The sequence below is a fragment of the Pongo abelii genome, chromosome 4 (genome assembly GCF_028885655.2).
Source record: "Pongo abelii isolate AG06213 chromosome 4, NHGRI_mPonAbe1-v2.0_pri, whole genome shotgun sequence".
Classification (NCBI taxonomy): domain Eukaryota; kingdom Metazoa; phylum Chordata; class Mammalia; order Primates; family Hominidae; genus Pongo; species Pongo abelii.
The window spans coordinates 68186595-68207437 of record NC_071989.2 but is presented as its reverse complement, the minus strand read 5'-3'; the positions used below and the strand labels follow the sequence as shown (position 1 = coordinate 68207437).

Here is a 20843-nt window from a genome sequence, read left to right as displayed (position 1 = left end):
TAAATGCTGGGAAGACTATCTCAGTTATCCAGCATTGGATAACAGACTGTTGGAGAAGAGTGAAGCTTCACTGTGAGCTGGGAAAGATCCCCAAAATCCTAACATGCTCTAGGTGCCTGCATATAAAATTCATCATCATAGTGACTTTAGGACCACTTGCTATTTTTCAGGCACTGCTTTACATACATAGTCCTATTTAAATAATTTTCAAAATCATACTGTGATATAGGTACTGCTTTCTCCATTTTATAAATTAGAAAACAAGCTAGGTTAATTCACTTTTATGAGGTGCCAAGCTAGTTAGTCAGTGGCAAAGCTCAGATTTGGAAACAAGGACTGCCTTACTCCAAAAACTGTTCTCTTAAATTTCAGTGTTTGTAAAGTCCCTCACTGCCCCCAGCATAACCCAGCATTTGGTCCATTCAAGGATTAAGAGGAACGGGGATCTGCCAGCCTTGTTTCTGCAGAAAGAAATGGGGGAGGCAGAGCTGGATCTAACCAAACAGGTTAAATTTAAGTGCCAGGTTTCCGTGAGGGAGAATTATGCCAGCAATGGTTTCTCACCTTAATGAATTCATTTCTAACCATTCTTTGCCCTGCAAAGACAGCAGGATCCTGGGTCCACAGGGCCCAGTTCATGGAGAGGAGAAAGGCAGATAATGGGAGCAAAAAGTGATGAATTCAAGCTGCAAAATGTAACGGAATTCTCAAAGTGCTGGGTTCTCTTCACTCCCTTATCTGGCAGCTCCTGTTTTTTCTCCTTTGCCTCCCACAGTTGCCACTTTAAAAAGTCATTTTTAACGTGGCACATATACACCATGGAGTACTATGCAGCCATAAAAATGAATGAGTTTATGTCCTTTGCAGGGACGTGAATGAAGCTGGAAGCCATCATTCTCAGCAAACTAACACAGGAACAGAAAACGAAACACTGCATGTTCTCACTCATAAGTGGGAGTTGAACAATGAGAACACATGGACACAGGGAGGGGAACATCACACACCGGGGCCTGGTGGGGGTTGGGGGAGCAAGGGGAGGAAGAACATTAGGACAAATACCTAACGCATGCGGGTCTTAAAACCTAGTTTGTGTTGATAGGTGCAGCAAACCACCATAGCACATGTATACCTGTGTAATAAACCTGCACGTTCTGCACATGTATCCCAGAACTTAAAGTAAAAAAACAAACAAGCAAAAAAAACAAAAAACAAAGAAAACTCCTTTTTAAACATTGTCTCAGCATCCAGTCGGTTGAGTTTCTGCACTTTTAGACACTCATGCCCATTCTTTCGTCCTTTGCTCCAGTGGTTGTAGCTCCCTACCTCCTTCTTACCCTCATTCCTAGGCTTCCACTTTAGAGAATTTGGAGAACTGGGGAAAGAAAAGACTGTTTTGTGCATGGTGTGCCTGCAGCCTAGTGCCATGAGCTGGTTCTTGCCGTGTCTGAGCCACCAGATCCACTCCTGTGGTTCACACACTATTCCCTCTATCCCAGCCAAGCTTGCAAACTCTGATCATGAACTACCAGATGGAGGGGAGCATGGATATCCTCCCCAGGAAGCCTGGCTGGAACCTCTGAACTTTTCTGACCTGTGCATGCCTCTACCACAGCACACCTTAATTTCTTTTGAAATCACTGCATTTGTTCATTTGTTAGTTGTTTGCCTCTAGATGGTAGACACCTTGAGGCCAGAATTCTTCTGAACTAAGCTTTGTAAGTTGAGCACCTCATAGAATACCAAGCTTCTCGTATTACTGGTGGGGTTCAACAAGTATTTGTTGAGAAGTGATGAATCAAGCTAAAGTTTAAGTAGGCAAAGATGAATCACGTCATAACCTCTGGTTTCCCAACTTTGTCTATAGAAAAGGCTCCTTGCTAGGTAAAACGAAAACAGATGAAGTATGTGGATTCTCTTCAACTTTGGGACTCATCACCCTGAATCTCTCAGTTATCTCAAGACTGATTCCCTCCACCCTGGAGGGCCTCCCTGCCCCTCCTTTGTACAGCAGTGAAAGGCAGAAATTGAATAGAAGGAGGGAAAGAGGGAAAAAGGTCTAGATGATCAAGTGGCAAAAACAACCCAGCATGAACAAGTATGCAGAGAGGGAGCTCTGAGGAAACTTGCTGACAAAAGACAGAGATGGAGGTGGGGTCAACCACAGGGGATAATGGGGGCAGACAAGTCTAAGGAGGTAGATTTTATAGGGACTTCGAATAGATGAACTGAAGTTTGGGGGAGACCTAAAGGCATTAAAAATCCAGTATAAGTTCTTGATTAAGGACAGATATCATAATAATTATTATTATAATACAAGAGGTGCTTTGGGAACATAGGCTATGTAGGAGGGATTGACAGAGGAAGGGAGGAAAGATCTAGGAAAATGAGGGCCAAATGGAAAGGTGTCCTTCTCCTGTTCATTTGCCAATGAAATGCTTAGGATATACGGTGGTCTGCTCCTACCCTCCACAGTTCTAGCCACTGCACCCAGAATGCCCACCAACCATGCCATTCATTCATTCACATGGTCTGTCTGTCTCCTATAGGCATTTCAGTGAGTGGCCGCTGCTTTATGTGTTCTGTTGGTAAACTTGCAGTACCCTGAGAAAACTCACACATTATGGAGAAATTACTTCAAAAAATAGGCACAGTAGTTAGCTCAAATCTTTTGATGTGTTCTACTCTCACGTGAAGTAGAGAAGTAGAGGGAGAGTTTTTTAATTATAAAAAGGGAGGAAGAGAGAAGAGGGAAACAAAACTAACATTTATTAAGCAAGGTAATTTCTTACCTCAGTGTTTTCAAACCAATTGGTAGATTTCAAAATCAATTTAGTGGGTCACAATTAATACTTTAAAAATTAAATAAAATAGAAAACATCACAGTGAATCATACATAGTAAGGATAAATATTATTTCATGTTAAATTGTGTTTCAATTCTCTGTATTGGATCGAATATATATTTACTCTTGTGTGTATGGTATATACTGTTCCTATATATACATTTCCTTTATATTTTATATATATCATTCTTTTTATTGGTTTAATTTATACTGAAATGCATGGTTTGTTAAAGACTGTAAACAAATTTTGCCATGACTATTATTTATAAAACACAAGAGTTTCTTTAAATAGGAGTTCACTGCTCTCCTCTACCTTTTAAAAATAAATATAGGTATAAAACCTTTTTGTACATTTTTTTTTTATATTACTGAAAGCCGGCATCCACATGCCTTCAAAAGTGAGCACCTCTTACTTTAAACAAATCTACCAGGTCATAGTATAAAATATAAATTTTACTGTAGTTTACTGTCAATAAACTTTGTAAGCCACTGCTTCATTTCATTTAATCTTCCCCAAAACCTTGTATGAGTGGAGTCTGGGGATTCAGAAGAAGACGGTGGTCTTCACAGAAGTTGAAATTCTCTACTGTTTACTTTTTTTCAAAGGTCTTGTTAGCTGTGGCCTTGAAGGTGATGAAGAAAGACACTTTCAAGGTGGACAGGTATAATTATTGGGTCACCAAGAACAAATTTGAAAAACAAAATATGCCGATTGAAATTAGCATGTAGCACCTAAATATCCAGAAGCTTCTTCATTGAATACATTTGTAGCAAAAGTTTATGTAAACTGAATTAGTAATTCCTAGTGAAATAGTGGATGAATTGAGAATAGTGGTGTTGGTAAAAATGGAAAAAACTTTTTTTCTTTTGAGACAGAATCTCACTCTGTCCCTAAGGCTGGAGTGCAGTGGCACGATCTGAGCTCACTGCAACCTCTGCCTCCCAGGTTCAAGTGAGTCTTGTGCCTCACTTGAGGCACAAGATTGGGTTTAACAGAGATGGCGTTTTGCTTTGATGGCCAGGCTGGTCTCAAATTCCTGGCCTCAAGTGATCCGCCCACCTCGGCTTCCCAAAGTGCTGGGATTACAGGCATGAGCCACCATGCCTGGCCAAAAAAAAAAAAAAAAAAAAAACTTAATTCATAAAACTTAATTCAACAATTTAAGAGTTATACTTCAAGAATGAAGATACGTAATGAAAATAAGGACACACATACAATAATTAATTTTAGTAAATCTCAAATTTGTCTCAAATCAAAAACCTTCTACACATATTTTTGTCTTAATTATCATAATTTAAAATGTCTACACATTACATAATACTATCTAGTAAATATGCCCTAGAGATTATGTGTGTGTGTGTGTGTGTGTGTGTGTATGTACACCCATTATGTTTTCAGACAATTGGAAGAAAATTGTTAGGCAATTGTTTTTCTTTTATCAAGGAGCTGTCATTTAAGTGCAAAGCTGCAGTATTCAAAATAAGATTTGGGCTTACAGGATCAGGGCATGGCAAGACCTATCCGGATTGCTGTGGAATAATATATGCTTCCAAACGCTAATCTTAAGGATGAAAAACACATAAATGACATGCCTTCTTCCTCTTGCTTACCTTAGTGACTACAGTTTAAATAATCTAAAGTAGCAGATACCATCAATACTGTTGCTAATTATGCTACTTTTCAGAGAGGTACAAGAGCCCTTGTACCTCTAGTAGTAGTGATACCACTACTAGTATCAAAAATACAAGATTGTTTTGTTAATTTTGACCATGTTTTAAAAAAAGATAGGGAGGAGATGAATTACTATTAAAAGCAGCTCTTATATGTTACATGTAATAGATGATAATTACAAGTTTTTAACAAATAACACATTTAAGTTGAACTGAACCCCCAAAAAAGATAGAGATATGAATATATGATTTTTAGATTAAAGTTAGTTTTAACATTCAAATAAAGTGTGGGAAAATGGCCTGGAGGCCACCTTCTAGGGAATGTATTTTTAGCCCTATTTTACAAAAAGAAAATTGAGGTACAGAGAAGTTAATTTGCCCAAATTTGCCCCATGGTTGCTAAGTTGCAGAGCCAGCATTTGAACCACTGTTCCCAATGTCATACTCTTTCTATTGCTTGTAACTGTCATCGTAGACCACTAAACTGGATACCTCCACAACTCTTTGCTTTTCACTGCATCTGGACTACCACAATAGCTCCTTAGTCTCCATCCTTCTCTCTTCTCCATTCTATCCTCTTAGGCTACCAGTGCACTTATCCAATTCCCACACTATCCATTAGCTCAAGGCCACACATTTAAGTGTTCAACTCTATTTCCCTTCTCCTCCCTGGAATGTGTCTACTCCACCCAGCCCATTTACTGCCCACACATACAACCTTTATTCAGGCTGTAGACATTTCTTACACCTGAAAACAATGCCAGCAGACTCCCTCCTCCCACAGCCATTAAAACCACAGTCTTCCTTGAAGACCTACATCCAAGTTCACCTTCTTCCTGAAACCCAGCACACTGAGCTACAGTCCATAACTCCCTCTCCCTGCTTGAACTACAGTAGCACTCCCAGGCTGAATGATTTATATGCTACCTTACACTGTCTCTAGGCAGCAGCCGATCATGTGTCTGATTTTCTCAGCAGGTTATTATGGTTCCTTCCTGGGCCCAGGCTGCTGAATCTTTCATGTTCTTGTATTTCACAGCAACTATCACATCAGAGAGGCTCAATAAATATGTATGGATTTTTTGACTATTCTCTTTCAGGGGGGAAAAAATGAGAGAAAGAAAAGAAGAAAGGGAGGGAGGAAGATTACTCTCTGACCATTTCTCAATAGCATACAAAGTCAGGAGGAAGAGAAATAAAATGTCCTTAGTGGAGATTTCAACCATATGGGAACCTACTAAACACATGTATTTGTTAATGTTTTGGACTTACCTGACATATAGGTATAGGTATAGGAAAACCTATTCCAGGTATTCTTCAAGAGGTGATAGTTGTTGTATGAAAAATGAATTCTAAAATCAAACAGGTTTAGATAATGCTTGTTAATAAAATTAAATATGTCATTTTGCTGTGGACCTTCTAGCTTTTGGTAGGTTCATGTCCATTAGAAATCACTGTAAAAAGGCTACATATACAATATTTCCCAAGCTTGTTTGACTGCAAAACGTCATTAGTAAGGAGAATCTTATAGGGACAATATTGATTGGAACATTCTTTGGGAAATGTTCGAAACGATCTTCCCAGTAACCTCAGTGTAAGTGATGCTCTGTCATTAACCAATGACGAATACATATTCTTCCCACATAGTTGACTTTTCATGATTTGGTGTGTTCTTGTGAAAGCTATTCTATTTTGTTGTTGGTTTGTTTTTGAGACAGAGTCTCACTCTGTTGCCCAGGCTGGAGTGCAGTGGCACCATCTCCTCCACCTCCAGGGTTCAATTGATTCTCCTGCCTCAGCCTCCCAAGAAGCTGGAACTACAGACATGTGCCACACACACCTGGCTAATTTTTGTATTTTTAGTAGAGATGGGGTTTTGCCATGTTGTCTAGGCTGGTCTCGAACTCCTGGCCTCAAGTGATCTGCTCGCATCAGCCTCCCAAAGTGCTGGGATTACAGGCGTAAGCCACTGTGCCTGGTCTAAAAGCTATTCTAAATCATAGGTTGTTCACTCACATTTGGCTCAGAACTGGTTAATATTTGAGGGTTGATGGTGATGACAGAAAAATAGTAACTGTTTTAGGATTGAGAATCTGTGAAAAAGGAAGGAAACTCTCAAATATTAACTACCTTATTTAAAATTAACTTATTTAAACAACTCTGCAAAGTGGTTCAGTATACCTACTATTGATTGAATACTTCCTATATGTCAGATACAGCCCTTGGTACTTTACATTTCTTATGCATTTCTCATAATAACCCTGTAATTCTCAATGTATACAATGTGCTCAGGTCTTTTAAATGGCTTATTTCAGACAATGCAACTAGAACAATGGCAAGGCTGGAATTCAAGTTCTGAGTGACTCAAAAGTCCATGCTCTTTCTGATCTATCACACTATTTCCCATGAAGAGCTCTTACAGGTTGTGGATTCTTCTGTGCGTATAATAACTTTCTTAGCCAAATCTAAATCTCCATAGATATTCTTGTAAAATTATAAAACTAATTTATCTTATCCGTGTATAGAGCCAGTTCATATACAACTGGATAAGCCAAATATAACCGATATACTCTTGAGTTCTGAAATTTGTTCTCTATAATGCATACACAGTTAACAAATGCAGGTTTACCAGTAGGCCAACAAGCTTATCACTCATATGTATTGCTTATAATGCAAGTAATGAGATTAAAAGTTGTACATAAGAAATTACCTTTCTGAGACTCTTGTTCATAGCCTGTTTAAAAGGGCCTAGTCTTTTTGGGAAATGTTTTGTGTGTTTTTTCTTTTCTTTTCTTTTCTTTTTCTCTTTTTTTGGGACAGAGTTTCGCTCTTATTGCCCAGGCTGGAGTGCAGTGGCACAATCTCGGCTCACTGTAACCTCCACCTCCCAGGTTCAAGTGATTCTCCTGCCTCAGCCTCCCAAGTAGCTGGGATTACAGGCACCTGCCACCATGCGTGGCTAATGTTTTGTATTTTTTTTAGTAGAGACGGGGTTCATCATGTTGGCCAGGCTGGTCTCAAACTCCTGACCTCAGGTGATCCACCTGCCTTGGGCTCCCAAAGGGCTGGGATTACAGGTGTGAGCCACCATGCCCGGCTGTGTGTTTTTTCTTAAACCCAGTCTTCAACTGGAACAAATGTCTCTTTGGCATTACTTCTTAACCCTTAGGTATCTCATAGTGAGAGAGATATAAATGCTAAACAGAGATTTATGAGAAAGTTAAAAAAAGAAGAAGAAGAAAGCAGAGATAGCGATTCTGAATAAAAGATTCTGGGGCAGTGTTGATTAAAATAATTGCTTTCTTTTCTTCATTCAGGAAAGTATTCTTAACTTGGAGTCCTTGGTGACTTCAGGGAAGTCAGTGAACACTTTTAGAGTAAAAAATATTGATAATATGAACTTATGCTCATTTTTCTGGGGGTGTTTGCATCAGATGCACCTTTGTGCATTCATCTGTTTCTCCCAAACATTGTACTGGTGTATTGGTGAATTCTTTTAAAATTTTACCCTATTTTGTAAAGATCATTACATATGAATGATATATCATAATACTTGTCATTTTTATTTTAATGTTAATATTTCACTTCAGTAAGACACCATGATCTGCTTGACCATTACCAAATTTTGGCAATGTTAGTTCCTAATACTCTTTTAAAAAAAGAGAAAGAGTTTGAAAGCAAAAGACTGAGAACAAGAGATAGACAAGGGTGATTACATGTAGGAAGCCACACCCAGGCCAGTATTACTGTTTGAATCTCATTTGGAAATAAATATTCTTATCTGATAGAAAACAAGCATACTTATTGATTATTCACTCACAAATATTTGTTGAGTGCCTGTAAATGTCAGGAATTTTCTAGACAGTTATAGAAAGGCCTAGACACAAATATAAAAATGACATTAGAAAAGTCATAGAAGAAGAAGCCAGCAAATTGTTTCCAGGTGGAAAGATTGGCTAAGATGGGCAGTCCTGGATGGGATAGTCTTAGATGTAAATAAAAGGGAAAGGTATTGAAAAGCAGCCGAAAAAGGCCTATGTGAACAGAAGTGTGACATTAATACAATAAGTAGGAGAGAGTTGTGCAGCAGGTTCTTAAAAGAATGAAACAATAAAACCAGGGTTTAAGGAAGATTATTCTGACTTTATAAATAGGACTATGTTGAGAAAAAGTGAATCCAAGGAGATCCAGTAGTAGACCATTATATGAATCTAGAAATACACAGATGAGAATTTGACTGAAGGTGACAGTTACAGAAATTAAGAAGAAATTGGTAAGTCAGCTGGCAAAGTATTGGATGGGAATATGGTAGGGGTAGGAGTGGAGATAAGCAGAGTGAGTGTAAATATACTCCAGAACTTTCTATTTATTAATAGCTTTATTTCTGAGAATACCTCAATTTCAAATAGAAAACATGTACCCCTGAAGAACAGTTGAGCTAAACTCACAGAATTCCAGGATCGTGGTATTGGATGGGATCCTTGACAAGTAACTGGTCAGTTTAGGAATTCCCTCTACAAACATAGCTGACCCCATCCAGGCTAACTACAATGAACAACCTTAAAACCAACACCCAACCCAGATAGTACAATTTCAGAAATCAGATAATAAATGAATGTTAGAGCTGGGTAGGCGCTAAAGATAATCTGTTCAAACTCCTTGTTTTCTCTAAGGAGTACTGTATGCAGTAATTAACAAAGGTAAAGAACAAAAGACTGTTATATCCTAAGGTTGATAGTATATGATGGAAACACAGTTGCTCTCCTACAGTCCCCCCAGGGAAATAAAATTGATTCCTAAAATTACAACAAGAATACATAAATAGCATACATAATTATAACTTTTTTTAAACCTGTTTGCAAAAATCGTCCTGTAACTTTGTTCAAACAACTTCCCAGACAAAAGCTTCCTCAGTAGCATTCTTTAACACCCTCTTTAGTCTTGTGTTGCTGAAATACGTGTTTGGAATGAAAATTATCTTAGCGCAAACCCGTGGGTATACACGGTCTGTAGTGAATATCAATGGCAAAGCCTTGACATTTGTCTTAGCTCAAGCTGCTATAACAAAATACCATAAACTGATGGCTTAAACAACAAACATTTATTTCTCACGGTTCTGGAAGCTGGAAGTCTGAGATCAGGGTGTCAGCATGGTCAGGTTCTGGTGAGGGCATCTTCAGGGTTGCAGACTGCCCACGTGGCATGTATCCATGTGGTAGAAAGAGAGCAACCTCTGGCCTCTTCTTATAATGGCACTAATCTCATTCATGAGGGCTCCATTCTCATGACCTAATTACTTCCCAAGGGCTTTCCCTCCAAATACTGTGACACCGGGGATTAGATTTCAGCATATGAATATTGGAGAGACACAAACATTCAGTCCATAACAATATTTTCCTTTGACATTTCCTTTTTCTTCGCTCCTGAGAGTTTTTCCTCCTAACTTTCTGCAGCTTCTCCTTCCCCTTCAGGGACTGCCTAGGATTTTCTCCTTATCTGGTCACCAACCTCTTAACTGGTCTTTACTTTTCTGATCTGCCTTTATACTATTCCCAGAGTAATCTTTTCGAAAAGCAAATCTGACCATGTGACTTCCTCACTTAGAAGATTTTTAATGGCCTCTTTAGAAGAAAATATTGTCTTAGAATAGTATACAAGTCCTCCAAGACTAGTTCTCCATCTTTATCTTTGTCCACTGTCTGATCTAAACTTTATATCCCTACCTGTTTGTAGCTTCCTGAATGGCCTGTGTTCTCTAAGTGGACTTCTTCAGAATGAATCCCTGTTCATTCCTTGAAATTCTTTTTTCTTTCTAGCTACCCTAAAAACTGTTCCAGGTAACTATTAAGTTTCTGGACCCCGAGGTTATACCTAGGTATTAGTTGATAGGCTCACTTAAATTAATAGAATGTTTGCATTTAAGTTAGAGACATAAGATAAGTCCAGGAGAAAGTGAAGATACAATGGAGAAGGAAGGGAAAAGAATCTATTAGGCAATCAATGCAAGATTATTTAACTCACAACCTCTCACTTGAACTAAAATAACTTACAAGGCTCTTGTTATTATCTCCAATCTATAGGTGAAATAAGGCCCTAGAAAGATTAGTAGCTGAACTGCCTGGAATTGCTTGTATATAGTGGAATAGAGATTGGAATCTTTCTCCACTCTTTCAGTTTCTTTCAAAGAATAATATCACTCACAGTTGCACACATGTCACATGAAGCCCCCAACCTAGATGCCTAATTAAACTTAGCTCAAACTCCAATTTTCTGGACAAAAAGCTTCCCTAGTCTTATAAAAGCTTTCTCCTCTTTCTTTGCCTCTTCTCTCATGTCAGCTCAGAGAGACATTTCTACTTGGGCCAATCTGGCCTTCAAGCTCAGTCCCTTCAATGAATAAAACAAAACAAAACAAAAAATCTTTTAAAGTTGGGATTTTGTACCTTCAGTAACCTTACTGATGATTGGGAGAAAGGGATAATGTACAGGTTGGAGTTACCCTTTAGACCAAGCTGACTCCTTTCTCTTATACGCACACACACACACACACACCCCTTCAATAACCTTATTGATGATTGGGAGAAAGGGAAAATGTACAAATTGGAGTTACCCTTTAGACCAAGCTGACTCCTTTCTCTTACACACACATACACACACACACACACACACACACTCTCTCTCTCTCCCTCTCGCTCTTTCATGCCCTTTCATACATGCACACACAGAGACCAAGCTGACTCCTTTCTTACACACACGCATGCACACAAACACACATTCTCTCACTCTCTCATGCGCTTACACACATGCACACACATACATATTCCCTCTCTAGCAACTGGCATATTCCTCCCCTTTCCTGTGTAGATGAGGCACAGATTAGTTCCACCCAAACCAAAGCTCTTCAAAGTCTCACCTTCTGTCATAAATAGCCTTATCGAACATTTTCATGCAGGCAGACTCTCGTGAAAGAAATTCTGGTGAATTCCATTGTTTTTTTCTCCATCTTATTATGGTATGATTAATAAGTTAGTGACTACAAGGTTGTAGTTTTTAAGAGCAAGAAGTTCACCCCCTTTCAAGTCACATTGGGCAGTCCTTCTGTTCATACCTGACATATTGTGGGAACATATGTCTACGTAGGATTTTAATACAGAGATTGTCTTAGATAAGAATAATCATCAGAGAAGCAAATGGTCTATAAGTTATTTAATTTTATTCTTAATATGGTCAAAGATAATGGTTGCACTGACTTCAACTTTACTTTCTTCAGTTCCATTAATTGCATAGCGCTAGAATTTTCCATATAAAATAAAATCAGATCCCATGTCACACAGTACTCTGAGTCACTCTGTGACTCCTACTCTTGAAGATACAGTCCTACCTGCAGATGCCTGACATGGCCAGTCTCTGAGATGGCCAGTGGCTGAGGATTTCTCAGATTTCTCCAGAATCTGTTCCCCTAAGCAAGGCTCTACTCATGGTTATTTCTTTTTTGACACACACATCTTTTTTCTTTTTTTTTTTTTTTTTGAGACAGAGTTTTTTTGCTCTTGTTGTCCAGGCTGGAGTGCAATGGCACAATCTCTGCTCACTGCAACCTCCACCTCCCAGGTTCAAGCGATTCTCCTGCCTCAGCCTCCCAAGTAGCTGGGAATATAGGCACACGCCACGAAGCCCGACTAATTTTGTATTTTTAGTAGAGACAGGGTTTCTCCATGTGGGTTAGGCTGGTCTTGAACTCCCAACCTCAGGTGATCCGCCCACCTCGGCCTCCCAAAGTGCTGGGATTACAGGCGTGAGCCACCGCGCCCGGCCGACACAGACATCTTGTTCATCATAGGTCTGTGTACTTGCTCATCTTTTCTCTTAAAAATCCTTCCCACTCTCTTTCATTTCATTCTTGAGGACTCAGCCTTTTCCCACTCCACCTCTGTCCCTGTCTGATTTAAATAGTCCTCTTTTACTGTCCCATAGCCCACATGCTTCCTTCTGTGAGAGTGCATTCTACAGTTGTTTGCTGAAATTACCTCCTCTGCTGGACTCTGGGTAAGGGACACACTCTTTTCATCATCTTGTTTCTGCAACCTCTAATAAAGTACATGGCACATAGTGCTAAATAAATGTTGAGTTACTGGTGGGACTAAAAGTCAATGAAAGCCAACCTCATGTTTATTTCACTTAAAAATTCTACTAGAGCCATAGGCAACATTCGGAAAAACAATTGTAGCTAGTGAGAAGATAAAAGAAAAACTGTCACAAAATTGTACACCTTTCCTTTGGAAGCTTTATGAAGTACTAAGTAAAGTTTTATATATTTTATACAATTTTAAAATACTTCAAAACAATAATTTGATGCCAGAAATACAGTTGGAGATGAGAGCGGCTTGCCACTAGCAAACTCAGCTTAAACCTATTACATGTACACATTGAAAGAGAATCCAAAGCCTTCATGTATTTCCCATCAGATAAAATGTATAGAGGAAAAAAAATTAAGACAGCAAAAGTTAGACCTGACTTACACAAATCTTTTACTGTAGCAAACTAAAGGAATGACTAGCTCAAAGCAATACACAGTGAAATAGAAATCATTTTTTCCAGTTCTATCTACTGTAGACAGTATCAATTCCTTCCTTAGAACAAAGGGGAAATTTTGTAAGAATTAAGAGAAGAGAAGCTGGAACTTGTTAGGGAGATTTAAGTAATTGCTCTTAGGAGCTTTTTGTCGTAGTTCTTTTATTTTAAAAAAATCTGGATCAGTGCTCATCATGACTGGCCATCAGAGAAATGCAAATCAAAACCACAATGAGATACCACCTCACACCAGTTAGAATGGCAATCATTAAAAAGTCAGGAAACAACAGGTGTAAAAGAAATAGGAACACTTTTACACTGCTGGTGGGACTGTAAACTAGTTCAACCATTGTGGAAGACAGTGTGGCGATTCCTCAAGGGTCTAGAACTAGAAATACCATTTGACCCAGCCATCCCATTACAGGGTATATACCCAAAGGAGTATAAATCATGCTGCTATAAAGACACATGCACACGTACGTTTATTGCGGCACTATTCACAATAGCAAAGACTTGGAACCAACACAAATGTCCATCAATGATAGACTGGATTAAGAAAATGTGGCACATATACACCATGGAATACTATGCAGCCATAAAAAATGATGAGTTCATGTCCTTTGTAGGGACATGGATGAAGCTGGAAACCATTATTCTCAGCAAACTATCACAAGGACAAAAAACCAAACACCGCATGTTCTCACTCATAGGTGGGAATTGAACAATGAGAACACTTGGACACAGGAAGAGGAACATCACACACTGGGGCCTGCTGTGGGGTGGGGGGAAGGGGGAGGGATAGCATTAGGAGATATACCTAATGTAAATGAGGAGTTAATGGGTGCAGCACACCAACATGGCACATGTATACATATGTAACAAACCTGCACGTTGTGCACATGTACCCTAGAACTTAAAGTATAATAATAAAATATCTGGATCAGTTGTTATAATTTTTTTTGTTTTTTTGAGTCAGAGTCTTGTGCTGTTGTCCAGGCTGGAGTGCAGTGGCACAATCTCAGCTTACTGCAACCTCTGCCTCCCGGGTTCACGCCATTCTCCTGCCTCAGCCTCCCGAGTAGCTGGGACTACAGGCGCCCGCCACCATGCACGGCTAGTATTTTGTATCTTTAGTAGAGCCAAGGTTTCACCGTGTTAGCCAGGATGGTCTTGATCTCTTGACTTCATGATCTGCCCGCCTTGGCCTCCCAAAGTGCTGGGATTACAGGCCTGAGCCACTGCGCCCGACCTCAACTGTTATAATTTGTTTTTTTTTAATTAAGGGCGTACAAATAATGTCCAAAGTAAGTGGTATTTTTTGGACTTGTTCTCTTCATGTATACCAATAGGTCTATCTAGGAATTATGACAAGCCGACACAGTCCTTTAGCAGACCTTCAAGTGTTGGCAAAGAAACTAATGTCCACATAGTTACACATCCCGTACAGTGGATCCTTTTACCTCAATGGTCAACATCACTGTGAGTTGTGGGTAAGAGTAATGGACTGAACATTTCACAAAAAACGACCTCAACCTCTAGCTAACTAATGTGGCTCTGAGGTGATTACTTTTTTCCTTTTTCAAAAGGAAGCTGCTGCTTCAGCATCTTCTCCTGGAGCCCCTGGCACAGTTTCAGGCCATGTGTCAGGGGAACCTCTAAGCATATCACTGTGACAGAAGCCAAGTGCTGGCCCGCAAGAATTGAGGACTGTTTGTTCACAGAAGAGCCTGAGCGGAATGCGGGTGTTACATAGTTCAAAGGTGCCTTGAAGAAAACTGATGCTGTTGTAGCAGGGGACTTCAAGGCTCAATTTATTTCTCAGTTGCTGTTCCATAGCCCTCTCCCAGCCTTCAGGGAGTTTAGCCAATAGTTTTTACTTGGGTGTTTTTCTCTGTTTAGTTCCTTGACTTAGTAAGATTTGGTGCAGTTAAAGAGTTTTCATGTATTTTTAAGGAGAGCCACAGTGTATACTACTCTGGCAGGGGTTGAGGGGAAGTATTTTATTAATGAATGCAGTATGTGTTCTTGGTAAAAGCCAAAATTAAACTGGCTCACTGTTTTTGTCCTGCTAGCTGTCGACATTTAGGTGTGTTGCTTGGTGTGGTGACTCAATTTCCTGTAGGATAGTTGGCAACTCCACTTTGAGGTTTGTTGGGAGGGATGAAAAGGTCAGTTACTTGCTGTCTTAGAACACTTGGGGTTAAAATTCCTAAAAGTGAAGCTTTACAAGTGATCCTGAAAAATCGTGGCTAGCTATATTGCCTATTCACCTAGAAATTTGGAAAAAAAGCAATATTCTCAGCTCTATCCTAATATCAAGAATAATTGTTTATTTGAGCAACAGTTTCACAGAGCAAACTTTACTCTGTTGTTAGTAATTATTTTCTCACTAGTATGTAGATGTGTTCCAGTGATTTTTCATTTTTCTTATTTATACAGATGTTAGAACTTAAAATATATGCTTACACCATTTTATCATCATACTCAAATCCTGTCTGTCAAAAATGGCTGGTGCATGGCTTGGACATAAAATGGATATTCTGAAGTAAATTGTTCCTCCTGTCACTACACTACCTTCTTAAGAACAAATCCTGTGTATAAAGTGCATGATGTCTTGAAGCATTAGCCAAAACTTTCCTGAATTATTTTCCATATTAAAAAATAACAACTGAAATATAATGTGTGGAGCCACATCCTGTTAGATTTGAGGCCTGAGTTTGTACTTTTGATTTCTGAAAAGCTTTGGGAACTTGGTGAAGATGGAGGAAGGGGGCAGTTTACTTAGCTACTGGGAAATCACTTGAGGCTCAGGCTTTGAGAAAGTTGGAGTGCAGGGGAGAGGAGCCACAGAAAGCCAAACCTCAGAGGGGACTCCCAGCTTCATTGTAACCAATGATTGAAAAGATGGCACTGAACAAATCCCAGACACAATGGTTATGCATCTTTAATCCACTGGATAGGCTAACTATGGACAGCTCAAATGATCATAAAACAAGTCAATATTCTCTTAAAATTTCCTACATTCCTATATTATGGGAATGAGAGAGAGAGGAAAATATCAAAACCAAACCATATAGTAGATGTACTACCATGGCAACTAGGTGATGCTATACTTGCATATGGAAGTTATTCAGTAAAATGAAAATGATTGTGTTAGAGCCATAGGCGAAAGTATTGTTTGTGATCTTTAGGGTGTGGGGTTACAATGGACTTCCTATATTTGTGTGTAATGCTTCAATTTGTATAACAAGCATGTAATATTTTTTACATTCTTAGAATTGGGGAAGCTATACAGAGCAGGTATTTTATATTTACCATTTAAAATTATTAATATCTTTAAGCTTGTTAAGGGAAAAAAAAGCTTCAGTCTGAAACTTTAATTCACCTGGCAAGGTTTAGGCAGTTGTTTGTCCATCTAAAGTATATATTTATATAGACTGCGGGGTGGAGGAAGTAGAACAAAAAAGAGGCAAATTTTAACCTACAGTACTCAAAGTGAACAGTAAATAGTTCAAGAATTCTTGATAACAATAAGCCACGTGGCACATGTAACAACTACTTTAAAAGTTACTCTAACTTTTACAAAGTTCACATAAAAAGCTATCTCAAAAATCCCAGGAGCCTAAATTCAATCTATGAATTTATTTTTTGTGCCATGATAATTTATGGAGTCTAAATTTCAAGGGCAGAATTTCTTCTCCAATACCTGTAGATTCAAAGACAAAGACAAGGGATCCCACTACTTCGTGTAAGTTTCTCAGTATCTTCTTTCCACTCGACAATGACAAAGTTTTATCAAATGGACTCTTGGGAGTTTGACTTCTCCTCACTGTGAATGGTTTGCTTATTGCATGCTAATGTAGAAAAGTTCTCCCACAACTGATCTGCTTAGGGACAGTGCCCCTGGTCCCCTGGGTCAGCCTTTGTAAACAGAACAGGCTTCTCTATGCCTGTGAATATGGTCTTTCCGTTTTCTCAAAATTGTAGTGTACTCTGCACATGGTGGGTAGAAACACCCTTCCAGATTTTCTTCCTTGGCCCAAGATCATCTAGGTCTTGTGCAACTCACAGGGGAAAGGGGTAGTATGCAGGACATGCGTAAATTCTCCTTACCATGTGGTTCTTTCACATTGCTGCTCCTTTAAGATAACTCTTAGGCAATTCGGCATATGAAAATGCAGCCTATTGTCAAATTTGTGAATTATAAAGCGTTCCGACCCCACAACATTGTATATTTTGTTTGCTTGTTTCTGTCCGCCCCAACATTTGGAAGTCTGGTACTTAGTAGGGACTGGGCTAGGTAGAAAAAGAATGCAGTCTTAATTCCCACAACCCTGCCTCCTTGAAGTAGGTGAATCCTAAGCCTTTAGAAACGAACCCCCAGAAACCCTAAAACTTAAACCCTCAGAAACCTTGAGGGTCCTAAATAACCTTGTTTGTGAAACTTCGCAGGAAGCAGCCGGTCGTGGAGACGCAGAGGCTCCAGCGGTCGGGGCAACCTGGAGGGCAGTGGCCCGGCGGGGCGCGCGGGGTTCCAGCGGGGCAGGTGCGCGGCCGTGCGCGCCTGCGCGCCAGTCCCTCCTGAGCCCCGCGGCGGGCGCGACCCCGGACGGCGGGCTGCAGGCGCTCCACGCCGGGTTTTCCGCCGCTCTCCTAGCACAGACAGTCCCACAGCAGCCCCACAGACACACACGCTCGCGCCGCGCCTCCTCGTCTGCACTTCAAAGCGAGTGGCGCCCGGCGGCGCCGGGGTGGATGGCACTGCGAGGTGGCGGGGCCCCCGGGGCAGAGCCCGAGGGGAAGGACGCGGCGGGTGGCACGGACAGGGACAGGCTTTTGCAATTCGGAATCTTTTCGTAAGGGGGTTGAGGAGGAGCCAGGCAGCGCCGAGGGGCCGAGAGGGGCGTGAGGGGGAGTGTTCCCGGAAAGCTGCGGCGTTGGAGCTGCGCTGCGCCTGCCGCCCGAGGAGTTGAGAAAGAAAACAGGAAACGTGGTGGCCGCGCACCCGGCCGCGGCTGATTCATTCACTTCAAGTGCCGTGCAGAAGGCTCGGCAAGGCGGGGCGGGCGTGGGGCCGCGGCTCCGGGTTGGGGACCCAGGAGATCCGGCTGTGGACCAGACGCTCCTCTGTGGGGCGGGCACCCAAGCGCTCGCGCCACCCCCTCGCCATCCGCTAGAGCCGGGCTCCTGGACTGGGACTTGGGCCCGCCGCACAGTTGAAAAGTCGCATAGTGGTTTTTCCGCCCGCGTCGCTGTGTGAAAGTTGGCTCGCCGCTCTTTGCACGCCCTCCCTGGAGGCCGACCCGAGACGCCAAGCTGGAGAGACCGTGCCTCCCCGAGGCCGGCCGCCCCGCGAGCAGAGCCTCCGCCCCCGTTGCACTGCCGGGCTGGGCAATATGAAGGAGCAGCCCTCATGTGCCGACACCGGGCATCCGAGCATGGCGGGGTATGGCAGGATGGCCCCCTTTGAACTCGCTAGCGGACCCGTGAAGCGCTTGAGAACTGAGTCCCCCTTTCCCTGTCTCTTCGCAGAGGAGGCCTACCAGAAACTGGCCAGCGAGACCCTGGAGGAGCTGGACTGGTGTCTGGACCAGCTAGAGACCCTACAGACCAGGCACTCCGTCAGTGAGATGGCTTCCAACAAGGTAAGCCCCGGTTCTGCTGTCACTGATGCCCCCAGGCTGCTGATTCCCATGCCGGCGAGCCGCTGGTACCCATAGCCCCGGGAAATACATTGAGAGGTTTTTTAGGCTTACTGCATGTTGGCTATTCTGCTCCTTAGAGGGAGGTTCCTGTTTCCTTGCTTTGCCTCTCCTAGTCACGCCAGATAAACATTTTCCAAAAGCAATTTGACGTGCTAAATTTAAGTACCTCCCAAGACACAGGGTTCCTAAGTAACAACACTGTGCCCTTGCAGCAGAAACCCAGTAGGGTCCGTGGGCATTGCATGTTTAAAGGTGTTCTTGGGATTCCCGGTTGAAAATAAGAATTGGTGAATGTCTGTGAAATCACTTGAATGTCACCACCTAGGGCACTCAAACTCAGAAGAGTTCATCGAACTTGGAACCTTCACCCTAATTCATCTAGTTGTCAGGGTACCCCGCAAGAACTGAGCCTTTATATATTCAGTTGGCCATACATATCCGCAGGAAACATTAACAGAGTTAGAAGGTTCCTTATGATCATTACTTTTGTTTCCATTAATCTTGGAAAGAAAGCTCAGTTTTTTGAGGTCATTTAGTACAAGGAGGCTTCAACTAGGCATCTGTGCCATATGTGCTAAGGTGCTGGTCTTGGCAGTTAATGGAGTTTTGAGGGCTGAGAAGTAACCTTCAGCCTGGGACAGCCTTAATATAGCACGGAAGGCAAGGTATAGTGTTTTCAGTTTTGCCGTATTTTTTGGATTTCCTGTTCTTTTTGTCTTTAGTTATGCAAGGAGATAATTGGAATTGTGCATGTTTTTAATGGCTATTTGCCTGTGCATGTCGTATGCAGATGGCTGAAGGATTCAGCCAGTAAGGACTGGTAATGTTGTGTGACAATTAGTAATAGTTGCCTCTTCAAGATATTTAAGTATTTTTGGCCACCTATTTACAAGGTCAAGAAGGTTATATTATCTTACAGTTCATCTATGTGCACATATCTTTCAATGAGTGATGCTTTTTTTTTTCTACCTTTCTATGGTTTTTATCCCACCTGTTCTCATGCAGTTTTTACAAAAAGGCCACGGCATAACAGCCACTTGATTGTCTTATCTATTAACGGTGCTTTTGTAGGTAGCATTGTCAAGTGAAAAGTTGGCTTCAAATAAATAAAAGGGGCTCTGTAGACACGGCCAGCAGATACTAACCTACCCGTATGCACACTGACCTACCCATGTCCACACTGATGATCAATTCTGTTTTTTGTCATTTGTGCCTCATTTCTAAATTTGGCACAGCTCCTCATCAGAATGACCAATTATTGCTCTCTTACTGGGACTTTTACCCCCTGCTGTGGCATTAGGCACCTTTTTCTCATTTGGGTAACAAATTCTTAGTTTTATAAAATATAGTTTGTTTTCATAATTTGATTCTCAATAGCAGTAGACATCTGCTGAATATGTCCAGTGTCTTAACTGCTAAATGGGAGCACTTTGCCGTGGGCCTGAGTTCTTAATTCTATTGTGTGGTTGATTCTGTGTAAGAAAAGGAAGAGCAGAATCAAAAGCCACTTAGCAATGTGCAAGCATTAGTGTATGTTTTCAAGGTGATTTGACAGTAGTTTTTCAGCTAAATGAATTTGAGCAGCTAGTTACTTTCCCTAAAATCCATATTCTTAATGTTGAGATCTAGTTTGGATTTAAAATTGAATGTGAAATTTAATAATGTATTGTAAATGACTTCAGCTGTCAAGGAATTAATCTATATGTTAAGATACAAAAATTTTTTAGGTCATAATAATTGCCTAAAATGATTCCTTTCTTTTAAAGGCACCAGATAAGACAGGGATTTTAAAAAAATAAGCTTTATTATGAAGGCCCCAGATTAGACTTTGAGTTAATTTACAGGTTTAATAGGAGAGGTTGGTCTGTTTGGTTAAAATGAAATCTAGGTAAAGTGAGAAGATGATAATTTTTTCAAAATGTAGTCATTCTAGCAATGTTTATGTCTTGTGGCTGAAAAATCAGGATATTTTTTCCTAGCCCACGACAGAGCTGAATTGAAAAATTATTGCCGTCACACTAATTTTTAACATTAAACTTAGCTCAGCTTAAGCTG

At 40.8% G+C, this 20843-nt stretch overlaps 1 protein-coding gene and 1 long non-coding RNA gene across 7 annotated transcripts in view; one reads left to right on the top strand and one right to left on the bottom strand.

Moving 5' to 3' along the window:
- Positions 1-20843, top strand: part of PDE4D (phosphodiesterase 4D) — a 1542529-nt gene that overhangs the window by 1453937 nt on the left and 67749 nt on the right. For all 6 annotated transcript variants that reach the window (XM_054555584.2, XM_063724112.1, XM_063724113.1 and 3 more), the window contains one exon: positions 18616-18728. In XM_054555584.2, coding sequence (XP_054411559.1) covers positions 18616-18728 — 113 coding nt within the window. The remainder of the gene's footprint in view (positions 1-18615; positions 18729-20843) is intronic.
- Positions 1-20843, bottom strand: part of LOC129059409 (uncharacterized) — a 28437-nt gene that overhangs the window by 5828 nt on the left and 1766 nt on the right. The window lies entirely within an intron of this gene.